This window comes from Embiotoca jacksoni, unplaced genomic scaffold (assembly GCF_022577435.1).
Source record: "Embiotoca jacksoni isolate LCO1_2020_lvr unplaced genomic scaffold, fEmbJac1.0.p SCAF_9, whole genome shotgun sequence".
NCBI lineage: Eukaryota > Metazoa > Chordata > Actinopteri > Embiotocidae > Embiotoca > Embiotoca jacksoni.
The window spans coordinates 10,850,722-10,866,282 of record NW_027185447.1 but is presented as its reverse complement, the minus strand read 5'-3'; the positions used below and the strand labels follow the sequence as shown (position 1 = coordinate 10,866,282).

Sequence of the window (15,561 nt, the reverse complement as noted above, 5' to 3'; positions counted from 1 at the left end):
CCCAATGGCTGGCGCAAGGTGGCCAGCAGCACTGAAACGCGACAGAAGACGGTGGACGAAGGAGAGAAGGAAAAAAAAAAGTATCGAAAGAGGCATTTCTGGATGGACAAAGAGGATGAGAGTGCCACAGGAGCGTCCATAGGGATTGCACAGTCAGGGAGCCGTCGGGCTATAGCCGTGCGTCAGTTTGTGTGTCTCTTCAGGGGAACTGCGTGAAGAGGGACGTGGTAAGTCACCAGAAACACACAACACCTGCGTCGAGACAGGTAACCTACCTGCGGAGGACGATTGAAGATTACTTTCAGTTCACAAGAGACTTAAAACCAGCTGATACTTGGTGAAACGTCTTGTCAGAAACCTCTGAAGAGCTACTCCTTTTTCTAATTTTGAATAACTGATGCCAAACTTCAGAAAGTAGGCTAGTCTCAGCCAATCAGGTGATTGGGCTGCTTTTGGTCATTGCAATCATCAAAACAGTAAATCAGAACACGTTTTCATATCAAGAGTGAATACAGCAACAAGAAGTGCCTACATGTCGCAGCACTGTTACTTTTTGTGATAGAAATATCTGCACTGATAATCCATGATTTGGAATGGACCCAGATTTGACCCTCATTCACTTGCTGTCATCACACACCTGGAACTGGGCTGTCACTGTAGGCCACTGACCCCTGGGAGCTCCAACCCACCCCAATGAAGCAGTCCTGGTGGGCCCGTCTGGCACCGCTCGGCCTGCTTGCTGTGTGGACTTGTGTATGGCTGGTCCAGGGATGCGGACCGGGCCCTGGATACGGCATCCGTCCCAGGCCCAGGAAACTCACAGCCATGCACTACAAGCAGTTTTTCCCCAACTTCTCAGAAAACAACCTCGGGGCCAGTGGGAGAGCAGAGGGCAAGATCACACGCAACTCTGAGCTCTTCAATGAGCTTGTGTGCAACTACAACACAGACATTGTCTTCAAAGATGAGGAGAACACCAACGCAGACCGCTTCATGACTAAGGTAAGACTGGTGTGTTCTGGTTCATCAAGTTGGTAATGTCATGAAGAATATGTTGAATGGGATGCTTCACTGGATCACTTATTTCCATTAAATCAAGTGATACCTGGTGACTGTTGTAGAATAAGTACAATAAATGGGCAAACAGTGCAGACAATCAGCTGCAGATTGACTGAAAGATGCTCTGACTGGGGTCTCTATCCTTTTAACAATCCCTTTGCTGGATAATCAATCAATTACAGCAGTCAACAGGTTAAAGCTCATATTCTGCTGCCACTGCATCACAGTACCTTCAAATTATATAGTATAATATCCTTAATTGTTTGGTGTGCTCTACTCTACCTCCCCTTGCCAGGTTCTTAACAGGCAAACAAATGTTTAACACACACAGAGTAAGTTTTAAACAAACTTTCCCTCCCTTTTTTTTTTTTCTGGAGATAAGAAGATCAGGATGTAATTCAACACTACTCCTTAAGAGACCGAGTTCCCCTACTGGAACACTTCCTTTTAATCTTTAACCAAACCCTTTGTTACTGGAAATAAAATGATTCCTATGACGGGTTCTCAGTGTGCCTGCTAGAAGAGATATTCTAATTCTTGATATGGCACTTAAAGCTTGAAATCTAGATTGTTTACTTGGGATAGGTAAACAAATTCATAACGCCTTGACAAGACAATCAGTGAATTTGAGAATTTAACATCTAGGTAGGGAGATGAACAGCTTTTAACATTTTGAACGCCAGGTATCTGGACACTCAGATATTGCTGTCTTGAATGCTGCGGCCCCTTGTGATTGTTTAGGATACGAGTCTGTGCTCCTTCCCCTCCCAGGGTGATTGTATGTGATGAAAATCTGTGGTTGTATATGTGTGCCCTTATGATACCCAGTTTTAGTGTGTGATGTGATGTGCCCCCTTTTTTTTTTGTCCCAGATGTGAAAGACACTCTTTGTACATCATTTGGAGACTTGCAGAGGTCGCCTATACAAAATTCCCGCCTGCTGAAGTAATGGCACCGTCGGAAAAGCGACTATTGTAGTTGTGACAATGAAACGCCTCTCTTCAATGGCATCGCGAGAGAAATGTACCCAGTTTGTTTTCTGTCCCTCGCTCTTTCTCACTCTTGCTGTCACATTCCCAAGTCCGTGCCCATACATTCTTCCCCTCTGCCCTCTCTCTTTGGTCCCAACCTCGGCTCCCCACTACACTGCTTTCTTCTCACCCAGCTCAAACTCTCATCACTTTCTGTCACTTTTCTCTCTTAACTCTTTTTTTTTTTTTTTTTTTTTTTTAATTTAGCTGCAAATCAGCTTTTATCATTTGACTGGGCCACATCACAAGTCACATGCGAATATGCTTTTAGGAGATGATAATGAGTCTATCACCTCGTATGCTGACATCATTTTTCAGCCTGCTATTTTGCGACAATGCTGACACAGTCTGTAACATTATGGCCCACGGGGGTGTTAAAAGTCACTGCGCACATATTTGATCAAATGTCTCAGGGGTGAAACCGAGAGACTGAAGCAATCTGAAAAGGCAGAGAATGGCCTTGATTATTCTGTCACCCTGCTGAAAAGGCCAAGGAATGTGCCAAACTGGCTACAGTAGGTTTGTTCTTGTGCTCTGATTGTTTGAGCAAGGTTGAGATGGCATTTAGCAGAGTAGAGGAGGATTTGTGTGATGATGCCAGCAGACAAACAATCATAACCTGGGAGCCAGAGATGGTGTTGAAATGCTGGGATCATTTTCTGCTGAGTTGCCCTGAAACAGTCTGTGCACTTAGGTGTGTAGACTCACATACTGTACATACCTCGTGTATTCTTAGGTGGTGCCATTGCTGAGGTTAATAAATGATTACAAGTGTCTGTTACTTGTACCCAAGTTTGGCTCAGGCAGTATACATGGCATTTGCTGCAAACTGAGCCACTAAAATATAATTATTGTATTAAATAAACTACTAAAACAAAAAAAACAAAAATTCTATACTAAATAAAACCATAAATATCCAAACATTCAAAAGAAAATCTAACTATACAAAACTTCATGCACTATTTTTTTTAGCTCTAAAAGCACCCAACCACAAAATGCAACCCTTCCCTTAAGGGGTTACAATTTTAAAAAGGAAACAAATGACTTAACCATCCATAAATCTTAAACATAAAGGGTGCTATAAGTCACTCAATAATTTAAACAAAACACCATAAACTAAAGAATGAAATGCTCAAGTAGCTCTAATATTAACATGTTTCCAGGTATTTCTACTTTTACATTACATTTAGCTGACGCTTTTATCCAAAGTGACTTACAGCATATGGTACACCATCGGGAGCAATTTAGGGTTCAGTGTCTTGCTCAAGGACACTTAGGCATGTGGGCGGGAGGAGCTGGGGAGGTGTATGTTTTTGGATGTTGGGAGGAAGCCAGAGCACACGGAGAGAACCCACGCAAGCACAGGGAGAACATGCAGGCTCCGCACAGAGGGGCCCAGGACCGGATTCGAACCCTGAACCTTTTTGCTGTGAGGCGACAATGCTAACCACTGCACCACTGTGCCGCCCTTGCTTGTATTCTTTGTGGGGAAAACTGGATTTTGTTAAGACTCTCTGCATTATAAATGTAGCTATTTTACCAAAACCAGTTATCAAATCCAAATAAAGAATGTCATACTGGATTTTATTGGAGCTGATAACAACACTGGTATTAGAGAGTTTAAAGTTCTACTAACAATTTCCTGAGCGATAGTTTTTTATGAGCATTTTAAAAAAGGGTCCTTTAGATTTGGTTCAAAAGATGTGATGACATGCACTCTGCAGGATATTTTATACCTTGTTAGTTAAGGCTTTCTAGCAGACAAACTACTGTATGAAGCCATGGTATGTCTGTGCTACAAATTCTTGTCAGGTATAGGCTGACGCATGTGCTTCTACTGATATATCTATGATAAACTAAAATTGTCCGATATAGCAGCCAATTTAATCGTTAACACTGCTCCGCACTGAAACCCCACCCTCTTTCTCACTCTGTTCCTAGCGATGTAAGGACTGTTTGAACAGGTTGGCCATCGCCGTGATGAACCAGTGGCCAGGGGTGCACCTACGTGTGACAGAGGCCTGGGATGAGGACGGTCACCACCCTCCTGGCTCTCTGCACTATGAAGGCCGGGCTGTGGATATAACCACTGATGACAGAGAAACGGAGAAGTACGGTCTTCTGGCCCAGCTGGCTGTGGAGGCAGGCTTCGACTGGGTCCACTATGAGTCCAAATATCACATCCACTGCTCAGTAAAAGCTGGTAAGTTTAAAGAGGGCGCTTTCATACAGATCATACTGGAAATTGAGTCAAAATTCTTCACTTCACTGCAAAGTGCATTAGGATATTTAAGACAAAGAGAGATCACGATCTGTGTTTAGTCATCTGGGCCTTTCTGCTGATCCTCCTGCAGATCACTCTGTTGCTGTGGAAAAAGGTGGCTGTTTCCCAGGCTGGGCCCGGGTGACTGTTGCTGGGGGAAGGCAGAAGAGCCTGTCATCCCTGGTTCCTGGGGACAGAGTTATGGCCCTGTCTGGGACAGGCCAAGTCGTGTACAGCCAAGTCCTCTTGTTTCTTCACTGGGACCAAGAAGGCTGGTCTACTTTTCTGTCTCTGGAGACAGAAGATGGGCATAGATTGACCCTTACTCCACATCACTTGGTTTTTCTAGCCCCCCACTGCAGATGTGACAGCTGTGAGTACCAGGCTCAGTTTGCCAGCAGAGCCAAACCAGGAGACTGTGTTCTCATCCATACAGCAGGGGGTCAAGTACGTCCATCTCAAATCATCTCAGTTTCAGTCGTGGAAAGTGTGGGAGTGTATGCACCCTTGACAGAAGCTGGAACTTTGTTCATTGATGGGGTGCTGGCATCCAGCTATGCACTGGTGGAGGACCACGGACTCGCACACTGGGCATTTGGACCTCTGCGACTACTCTCCTCACTCAACCAGCTACTTTGGGGGGAGGCAGCAGAAGAGCAGCAGACCACGGACAGTCAAAAAGCTTGCACTAAGACTCTCATGCATTTTAGCACTTTGGCCATGAAGGACAAAGCACTTGTAGATGTAAATGATGGCATTCTGAACAAACAAGACAATCTGAGTGAACCTCTGAGGATGGAAAAGAAAGAAAAGCACTCCCCGCAAAGACGGACATCGGATGTACACTGGTATGGTAGATTACTGTACAGTTTTGGATGTATTTTTTTAGACTCCAGCTCATTTCATCCTTAAAAGCCTAGAATATAGATTTTGATGTTATACTGCAACTTTGCTACATTTACACCTCCTGTTCTTTTCACAAATAAATTAAAAGCACTGGAATGGCTTGCATGCTTTTCTCACTGTTTTTTAAAATTATAATCTAACATAATGATATACATGCTAACACTGTGGTGAGGAATATAAGAAATTGAACATAATGCGACAGTTTTTCTGAGCAGGTTAATGTATAAATGATAATACCAAAATGACTGTATCATAGTTTATTTGTACATCTGTTATTTCTATTAATTGTTTCAGTTATATATGTAAAATTATATATATTATTCTGATGGGACAGGAATAATTTCCCTGAACAATAGAATCTTTATTTTTGTACTTTCTGAATCATAATATATAAATGTTTCATTTTATAATAATTCCACTACCTGTATTGTATGCCCTCACTTGTCATCTCATAAAACCAATTAAATTGTAATTTTATGAAACAATACCCTGCCTTTTTCATCACCAATGGAGTAAATTTGACCTTTTAAGGTGATTTAATGTATGCATGTTATGCAAAAATTAGTTGCTTTGTGTGGAAAACAGACACTGACATGTGCAGGAGATCATATCCGGGGCTTGTAGTTGAGCTTTATGTTGCAGTGTGCAGCCGTCTGTGGAAACCTAGTTTAACGGGATGACAGGTTAATGAAAAGCCCAGATGTACTTAATATTCCCTACACTGTGCCACCACTTTATCACTTAGGGGCTACTTGAAGCCGGCTGACAGTTTTCTTACACTCTCAGAGGAGACAGTTTTATTGATATGCATCAGTTTAGGTCACAAATACTGTATCTGTTAGATGTGTTAATGCATTTTTTTTTTTTTTTTTTACATTCTAGCTATCCACCAAAAGATATACTGCACCAATCTGTACTATAAAGTACATTTTGACTTGCTCCAAATTAAATTGACCTGAAACATCTACTTCAAACATGTTTCAAATAAAACAACTTTTCAATGGTTCATCAAAACGTGTATGGCTGTATTCAATACAAGTAGTGTGAGGTTGTACACCCCCTTGTGGAGAAACTCATACTATACCTGTTTTTCTAAATTTCCTTAGCTGCTCAAATTAATAAACTAATTTAACAAACCTTGATTTTGCTTAAAATACTATCTATGATAGAGCTAGACATATTTATCTATTGGTAATCATCTATGTACAATGAGATATAATTAATTTGTAATATTGTGAAAGAATGCACTTTTACAGCACTGACTATACAGAAAATAATTGTCATATAGATAGATCCTTAAAATAAATACTAAATAAGTACTCTACACTGTTATCATGTCACATGTTATGAACTCAAAACCAATACATTACTAAGAAAACAAACCAAAAACAGATCAAACTGTATGTTAGAGAAGTAGCATACACAGCTTCATTTTTTTTTTCAACCAGTGCTGTTTACAGTAGCTTTTTTATAATTGTAAAAGAAAAGAAGAAAAAACCACATTGAGGACCTAAAATATATTCTGTGCCACCATGTTCTGTGGTAAACATCTGTGAAGGTATTCCAGGGGATTATCCTTGAGATACAGGAGGCAGATGGGAAAGCACACGCTCCACTGACTGGCCAATAGGAGAGGCCTGGTGTCCTAATACCACCCTCTATTTACATCCATGGGCCAATCAGTCCCTCTCTTCCACCCAGTCTCAGGCCCCCAAAATCTAATCCAATTTTACTAAAGCTGAATGGGGAGTTAACTAATCCTGTCAGGGAGACCAGTAACAACCTATTTTCAAAATGAGAACATACACACCCACCATTCAGGCTCTGGGAAACTCAAACATTAGCTGACCAAACATTACTGAATATAAACGAAAACCAGCGTCATCATACTCAAACAATAATGAAAAAACTTTTAATGAGAAATATTTTGAGGAACTCTCTGAAGGGTGTTTTTTCATGATCTTGAATGTGAAAATAATTGTGTTATGGGACATTTTCCCAAACATTGTGAAATGTTTCCCATATGCCAGACCTTAGGATCAACAGTTTCTCTTTGGCAGACAGGAGAGATAATGAATAAATGCATGGTTCCGATTTAATTGGGAACTGCTGTCAACTATTTCAGTTTATGTATACACACATAGCTCATGGCAATTATGAAAACAATTATTGGCTTAGCTTTAAAACAGATTATTTTGGTTGTATATTTTCTCTGATATAAATAGTACGTTTCAACTGTTGTCAACTATTTCAGTTTATGTATACACACATAGCTCATGGCAATTATGAAAACAATTATTGGCTTAGCTTTAAAACAGATTTTTTTTTTTTTGGTTGTATATTTTCTCTGATATAAATAGTATGTTTCATCACCACCAAAGCATTTAGAATTTCAGGTTTCACATTTAGAAGACAATTCTTAATTTATTTGCATTCAGTGATTTCAGTTAAAAAAAAATGATCCTTGTAATATTATTCTCTTTAGTGGGCTCATTTAAGCCAAGACTGAATATTTAGGTGCCTATATGCATTACTGCAGAAATTTCACAGTGCAGGGTTACGTGCAGATCACCCCCCTGCAGCAGGTACTTGTTCATTGCCTAAAGAAAAACACACAACATATTGCATTTTGTGCTCATGAATAGGCCATGAACGTGAAGAAATCATGTGAATTTACTTACATTAACTTCACATTTGAGACATTTAGCAGATGCTCTTCTCTAGTTACTCGTAAGTGCTATGTTATAGTTTAAGTAAGCTACTTAGCTGCAACAGTTGAGTTGCTTTGCTCTGAGGCATGACAGGAGATAGACAGTAGCTGATGTGGATTAAACGTGTGACCTTCTCACAATGGGACAGACTGTTACCCAACTGAATTTTCTGTAACTTCACAAGATAATCCCAATGACATCCGAGCTTTAGCCTATGCACGTACTGCCTCGGGCCCTTGGTTTTTCCTTGTGGGCCCATGAAAAGCCGGCATGGGGATCTTGATGTCCTGATTTAGTCAGAAGTATACACAAACAAGAACTGATAGTTGGGCAACCAAGTGAAATACATGTTTTCTTACTAAAACCTGGTTTGAGCCACTCCTAAACTTAAATAAATAAAAGCTTTAAAACTAAGTATTTTTGGAACGACTCTGCCTTCATCTGCGTAAGAAGTGATTTGCTGTTATGGAAAGTTTAGGACGTTTTTGTTTTTTTAACATGCCATCATATTTCAATATGTAGTAGTCCCATTCAAAACTAACAATCAAGGAATTGAGTCGAGCAACTCTATTGAACCCATTCTTTCTGGGTCATCCATGCCTCTAATTTTCTCACAGTAATAAGACAGCTGATAGATAAAAAAAAAAAAAGAAAAAAGGCCAACAACCCTGCCCCACCTCCCACAGGATCTGTGGTGTCTTCCTTCTGTGACATTATTACTGCTCTTGAACCTTATCTGGAAATGTAATTTACATTTAAAAACTGATTCATAATTGAAAAAAAAAAAAAAAATGGAAGCATTATCTACTCAACATCAACTTAATAATGGGGATATCAGGGGATAGGGGATGGCTGAGCATGTTTTAACACAGACTATAATTAGGCCTATTTAAGGGCTCTACGTGTGTTTTAATTATTCACTCCAATACTGCTTGATGGATTATGAAGCCGATGGTAAAAGTGTTGCCACGAATCCCAAAATATTTACGTGAACTGACTTATTTCAGTCCTTTTCGGTGAACATGCTGAAAATGTAATTGGTTAAGGGTTGATTTGAGATCACGGCTGATTCCAGTGATCGATTGGCTCTCTCCAGTTGTCCTCAGATAGCTCCAGCTAAATGCTTATATAAAAAAAAAAAAAAAAAAAAAAAAAAAAACAGAGGTGGAATAAAGAATTGCCCACCATGATGAAGTACACAAACCACATCGGTTATATTAATTACAAAGTGAATTTAACACTTTAAGAAAAACGTGAACGTTAAATGAACCCAACCAGATCGTCGCCGTTCATTTAACAGAACCGAACCATTCACCGGAAGGCTGAAGTCACATCAGCTCTTACAATCACAACAATCTAATGAAAACATGGCTTCCCCGGATCCGAAAATCTAATGACCTAATATCTTAAATCCACCATATTTCACTGGGTCCGCGCTCCACATTAAAAAACAAAAACAAAACAAAAACACACACACACGTTGCGTTGTGTTGCTTGCAATGATCGACCTCGAAACACTGTTGTTCGCCGATCAACTAAAGCTGTCGCGCTTTCACTCGGTATATCTTGGTAATAAAACAACAACAACAACAACAACACAATTCCTGCTCGCTCGTTTTGCACGAGTTCATTTTTTTTTTTTTTTTTGACGTAGTTGTTATTAGCCGGGCCGTGCTAGCAGCGGCTAGCCACTTGGCGGAGCAGCAGCCGTGTGCAGAGACGCAACGCAGTGAAAGAGATGCTGGTGACCCGCACAAGGGTGCAAAGTTGAGCTGCACATTTAGGTAGATGAAAAGTCTGCAGTCCGATTTAAAAAAAAACAAACAAAAAAAAAAAAACCTAAAGAAAAAAAAAAACGTATTTACCGGCGTGTTGATAAAAAAAAAAAAAAAAAAAAAAAAAAAAGTTCAGGGCTGTAGTTTTGTTTTTTTCCGGATATAATATTTTATACAAACTTCGCAAAGCAGCTTTTTTTTTATATAAAAAAAAATAAAAAAAATAAAAAAAAACGACCTCGCGAGCGGAGATTCCTGAACACAGCGGAGGCTAACGGGTTAGCTGGTTAGCCTCTTCAGAGCTAAAAAAAAAAAAAATAAAAAAAATCCAACCGAGCAAAAAAAAAGGAGCCACCGAGATTTCGGTGCATGAAGCCCGGGGAGGAGGGGAGGAAGGGAAGGGAGGAGGAGAAGAAGAAGAAGAAGAAGAAGAAGAAGCAGCAGAAGAAGGGAAGGGGGAGGTGGGGAACCCTTTCTCTGGACCGGCCGAAGACTTGTGTTCAAGAGGTCCCCCCGGCAGTAGAGGAACCAACTCCGTCACACACACACAAAAAAGAAAAGCTCAACCTGCCGCTTAGCTTAGGTAATCATAGCATTATCCACCGAGCTAGCACCTTCCGCCGACGTGCACTTCCCCCTCTCTCTCTCTCCCTCTCCCTCCCTCTCTCGCTCTCCCTCCAGCCGGCTCGCAGCGGCGTTAGTCCGGCGACAGAAAATGAAGCGACCATCAGCGCTTTGGGACGCTGCGAGGCTGTTTGGATTTTGCTGATGCACGAGGCGACTGTGTTGTTTTTGTGAGGTGAGCTGTGTTGTTGTTTTTTGTTTTTTTTTGGTGGTAAATTACGGCCCTCTTCGGGACCTTTCCCTCCGCAGCCCGAAGACACCCGAGCAGCTCCTGACCTCGGACCGGGGTGTTAGCACGGAGCCCTGCTAGCTCGGCGACCGAAGACGGGACCCGTCTAGTCGCTGGAGAACTAGCCGCGTTTACCCCCGGGGGTGCTAACTTCAGGGTGTTTTTTAATTTTTTTGGTTTTAAACGTGCTGCGCGCTGATTCACGAGATTATTCAAACAGCGCCGGCTTGGTTGACGCGTTTTTTTTTAATTTTTTTTTTTTATTTAAAGTAAATGTTCTCGAGGGTTTTGTGTGTATTTATCATAGTTTTTTTTTCTTTTTTTTCCCCCCTCCTGTCGCTTCGGGAAGACTTTTGCTGCGACGTCACCGTTGGAAGTTGTTAGCTTTCCCCCCCCATAAGCAGCCGGTGACGCGGGACGCGGCTACTTCCTGGACGGAGCCTTTGAAGTCGATGTTTACATTGAGAAATAAAGTGCTTCAGCGCCGCAACCGTACAAACTTTAAAACAAAAAAAAAACACCCGGAGCGGGCTTCAACGACGGCACCGCAGCTGCTGTCGATTAAACACCACGAACTAAAAAAAACAAACAAACGTGAAAGTTCATTTGTAACGTAAACACTTTTAACTTCGCTAGCCAGGATGTTAAACTCAGCCGTCATGTCATTTTACTTTTTTTTTTTTTGTGCACAACTTCACGTCGGAAACGAAAGAAGCGATTTTAGGATCTTTCCGAGCCGTCGTATAAACAAACACCATGAAGGTTTTTTTTGTGGAGAGTTTGGATTTCGCGTTAGTTTGTTGTTGTGGAGGAGAAAGTGCGTTTCCAGTGTTGCTTGCCACAATTATTACGGAGATGTAACGTGAACGTCGGACAGATGAAGAGGTTCATTTTGTCCATTAGCTCAATTGCGATCTGCTGTCAACTAAGCTTTTTAGTTCAATTTGCTGATGAAGCGGCGCCACATGCTGTGAATTATTTTAACCGTGCACGACATGTTGAATTTTGTGATGGGAGTTTTTTTTTTTTTTTTTTTTTTTTTTTTTTTTTTTTTTTTTTTTTGCGTGTGGCTGTAACGTTTAAGTCGGCAGACATCAAAACATTTTACATTAAATAACTACGACAAAGATGCATATTCTTTGGTGTTGGTTATCGTTGCGTTAAAAAAAAAAAAAAAATCTGTTCTTGATTTGTGATTATTGATTTGCTCCTATTTATCTAACGCTAGAAAAGCGCTCCAAGTCCTCGGACTGAGATCACCGTCCAGCTGCCTCAGCAAGAATAATACCAAAAAAAAAAAAGGAAACATTACGAAATGTGTTTCACAGGAAGGTTTTTTTTTCAAAGTCTGATGGCACAATTTTTGTTTTGTAACTCGCGAAAAACAGACACTCGCGGCTGGAGCTGTTATTCAAAGCCATTCTCAAATGTATTGTCCTTTTGAGTCAATTAGATCAGGACAGCGTTGCTTCATTGGTGAGACTCGGGGTTGTCTGTTTTCTAACATTTGAAGATTCACGATCTTATTAACAAAGACTGACGAGGATGTAATAAACCCATAAAAATATACCATGCGAATCGATGCCCGGCTGCGGAAGCCGACCGACCCCTTTTGTGATATCGTTGGTGAATGGCTTTGGATGTTAAAATCACGATGAGACTCACTATTTTTTTTTTTATTTAGCTGCGTGTATGAAATATGTTGAGCCCTTCGTTGTTTGTTTTACAGTATTTTCGTTAATAGCGTGAATCTCGTAGCGGAACTATGATGTGAGCGACGAGGTTCTGCACGAAAGAAGCTCCGCTGCAACAGGAAGTTCCACATACGGAAGTTGTATTTTCTTTGTGTATCCCGATTTATGGTTGTTTTATTTAGCAAAACACCATTTTAGTTGTAACATTTCGTGCTTTTCCTCGCAGCTGCTTCAACGTTTTTTGGATTATGCATTGCTCGGTAAATAACTTGAATTGTTAAAGCGGTTTCCGATCTCTCGTGCGCAATTTTCACGAGTTTGTGAAAAAGCTCGGTTTCATTAGTACTGACGTTATTGAGATTAACACAAGGAAATAATGTAAAGTAAAGACAACAATCATCTTTAATTAGTTGTACTGTTCGTTGTTGTGTTTTTTTATGTTTAAAGTGCTTTTGGACGGGTCGGGAGATTAGTGTGTGGTATGTTGTGTCAAGGGAAGAGTCATTTTAGGGCTTTCCATTTGATAATGATAAATATATGCTGGGTTATGAACAATGCCGTTTTCTATCTCAGTAAATGGAGCTGGGTTGCTTTTTGCTGTTCCTTTCTGTCAATCTCGTGTATTTAGTGGGTTTTATTTTCATATTATCATATCTGTTTTCCCTCTTCGTTATGTGGTGGTGAACTGGCCATTAGTCAAAGTAAAACGCTCAGATTGTTTGCATGTTGTGAGTAATATTGAACCATTCCCTTTAACAACATTTACAAATTGATGCTATTTTTGTTTTTAATCTAGATCTCTGTCAAGGAGGTCAAAATCTGCACAGGGGATGGAAGAGCAGAAATCAAACTGCGAAGAGAATGATTCTGAACCAACAGGTAATGTGGTCTTTGTGTTCTGCGGCAGGATAACTATCATGATGTGCCTTTGCTCCAAAAGAGAAATGCACTTGGTTTAGAACAAATGTAGATTTTTTTTTTTTATTTTCCCAGACCAGTGATTTGCAATTGCAATCAATTAGGGGTGGGAATAATAGAGCAGAATGAATTGGTATGGTTTTATCTCCCCATGACTTACAAGTCAGTATTTGTGTGTTTTATCCAATTGTTGCTAGTGAGACTCAGTTTCAATTTTTCTGAAAACATTTTTTTTGCTTTCCAGCTGATGACAACGCTACTGCAAAGCAGCTTGTCTCCTCTGAGGAGGAGTGCAAGGCCCTTCCTGCTGCTGAGGATGAGTCTGGTGCTAATCCAGCCTCTTCCAGCACACCTGTGTAAGTTTTTCATCCAGATCTTAAACACTATTGTGCCCATTCCTTTATCCCAATAAGATGGTCATTTTTGGTATCCCACAAACAGAATGTCTGTTCTTGTTTTTGTGACTGCACAGAGAGCGCGTTCGTGCCTGTGCGCTTTGTAACTGCGTGGAGCGGAGCCTGCATGGACAGCGGGAACTGAGACACTTTGGGCCATCTTCTGAGCGGCCAACCCTCAAGCCATCAGCTTCCCCACTGCCACAGCCCGGAAATGATGACCTGTCTTCCATTGGATTTTCTGACTCCTCTTGTCTGACATCACTCCTTGATGACTCAGGTTAAACTCAAAACATTTTATGAATGTGTTTTGTATTATATTCAATCAGTGTAACAACTACTGAAAGAATGAATCATAGGTTCCATCCACTAGATATGTTGCCCACATGTATTGAACTGAAGCTTGGCTAGATATTGTACTGATGTTGTGCTTTATAATGAATAGGGGGTTGTTGGGTTCACCACTGGTGTGCGGTGTGGTCGGAAGGAGTAAAGCAGACGGAGGATGAGGATCTGGAGAACGTGGATAAGGCTGTTATCTCAGGGACTCAGCGGGTAAGTGTACTGTTCATAGACTTGGATTAGATGCTATCAGATGATAAATTAGAAACTTAACTTCCTTGACAACATTTTCCTTTCAGCTTTGCAAGTACTGCAAAAGGCTGGGTGCAACCATTCAATGCCATGCTGAGGGCTGCTCACGGTTCTACCACTTCCCCTGCTCGGCAGCCAGTGGATCCTTCCAGTCCTTGAAGCAGTTGGTCCTCCTCTGTCCAGAGCACATAGACAAGGCAGAGGAGTTGGGTAAGAGAACCATACATCTTCATTAAAATTGTGATGTCATTTTTACTTGCTCACAGTACAAGGCTTCTGCTACGCACACATTACAGAGATGATATTCTGCTGCCAATCAAACTACACTGAAGTCCAGAAATTGAACCTTTTTTTTGTCAGAACTCCTCTATCAGATATCAAATCTGTTCCAAGCTGATTTTGGCTTGTTTGCTGTAGACTGTTAATTTGCTGACGCTTTTTTTTAATGTTTTTTGGTGACATAAAATGACTGTCTACATTCTCGAATTTAATGTTTAATATGTTTGTTTGTTTTTACAGCTGGTGAAGAGTCTTGGTGTGCAGTGTGTGACTCAGCAGGAGAGCTCACGGATTTGCTTTTCTGCACGGGTTGTGGCCTACATTATCATGCGGCCTGTTTAGAGATTGGTGCCACGCCCATTCAGCGGGCAGGATGGCAGTGTCCAGAGTGTAAAGTGTGCCAGACCTGCAGGTGAGTCCATTCTTGAGAGTCAAACTGCTCACCATCTGAGAGATTCAGACTCTGTGCTTAAAGTTTTGCTTGGTATTTACATTTTAAGATTTTTGTTGTTGTTGTTGTTGTTGTTGTTATACTTGACATTAAGTTTTATTTTTTTTCTTGATTCTTAGACAACCAGGGGAAGACTCCAAAATGTTGGTATGCGATGCCTGCGATAAGGGATACCACACCTTCTGTCTTCAGCCAGCCATGGATTCTCTTCCCTCTGACCCATGGAAGTGCAGAGTAAGTCACAACATTTGTTTTTCAACAATTTCCACAGAAATTCCCTCTCCTTGGGAGCATACTGATAAGCAAGTGCACATACTTAGGAAAATACATAAATGTGTTTATTGACAGTGCATTTGTAAGAGAGCTTTTCTCACGTGCTTCTTTGACAATTTTTTTTTTTCATCCCGATAATTTTTATCATGCCAGAGGTGTCGTATATGTATAGAGTGTGGTGTCCGTGGATTGATGCTGCCGGGTTCTGCCCAGTGGTTTGATAACTACGCCGTGTGTGAGGGATGCCAGCATCAGCGCAGCTCCACGTGTTGCGTGTGCAGCAAAGCCGCCAACCCATCTGTTGCTCTGCAGTGCTGCAGTATGTGCCACAGGTTAGTGGAGCACCCAATGGAGGTTAC

The 15,561-nt window shown here is 41.0% G+C and overlaps 2 protein-coding genes across 4 annotated transcripts in view; both read left to right on the top strand.

Moving 5' to 3' along the window:
* Positions 1–301: 301 nt before the first annotated feature.
* Positions 302–6,214, top strand: dhh (desert hedgehog signaling molecule). The gene is made up of 3 exons (XM_069140301.1): positions 302–1,002; positions 4,032–4,293; positions 4,445–6,214. The coding sequence occupies exons 1-3, from the start codon at positions 694–696 to the stop codon at positions 5,263–5,265; spliced, it is 1,392 nt and encodes a 463-aa protein (XP_068996402.1). The 5' UTR covers positions 302–693; the 3' UTR covers positions 5,266–6,214.
* Positions 6,215–9,831: 3,617 nt separating this feature from the next.
* The window catches only part of kmt2d (lysine (K)-specific methyltransferase 2D), a 28,964-nt gene continuing 23,234 nt past the window's right edge, over positions 9,832–15,561 (top strand). For 2 of the 3 annotated variants that reach the window (XM_069140299.1, XM_069140297.1), the window contains exons 1-9: positions 9,832–10,544; positions 13,089–13,171; positions 13,455–13,566; positions 13,683–13,885; positions 14,051–14,160; positions 14,247–14,409; positions 14,719–14,890; positions 15,049–15,163; positions 15,356–15,534. In XM_069140299.1, the coding sequence (XP_068996400.1) occupies positions 13,123–13,171; positions 13,455–13,566; positions 13,683–13,885; positions 14,051–14,160; positions 14,247–14,409; positions 14,719–14,890; positions 15,049–15,163; positions 15,356–15,534 (1,103 nt within the window). In that variant the 5' untranslated portion in view covers positions 9,832–10,544; positions 13,089–13,122. The remainder of the gene's footprint in view (positions 10,545–13,088; positions 13,172–13,454; positions 13,567–13,682; positions 13,886–14,050; positions 14,161–14,246; positions 14,410–14,718; positions 14,891–15,048; positions 15,164–15,355; positions 15,535–15,561) is intronic. The other variant, XM_069140298.1, reaches the window with a different exon arrangement.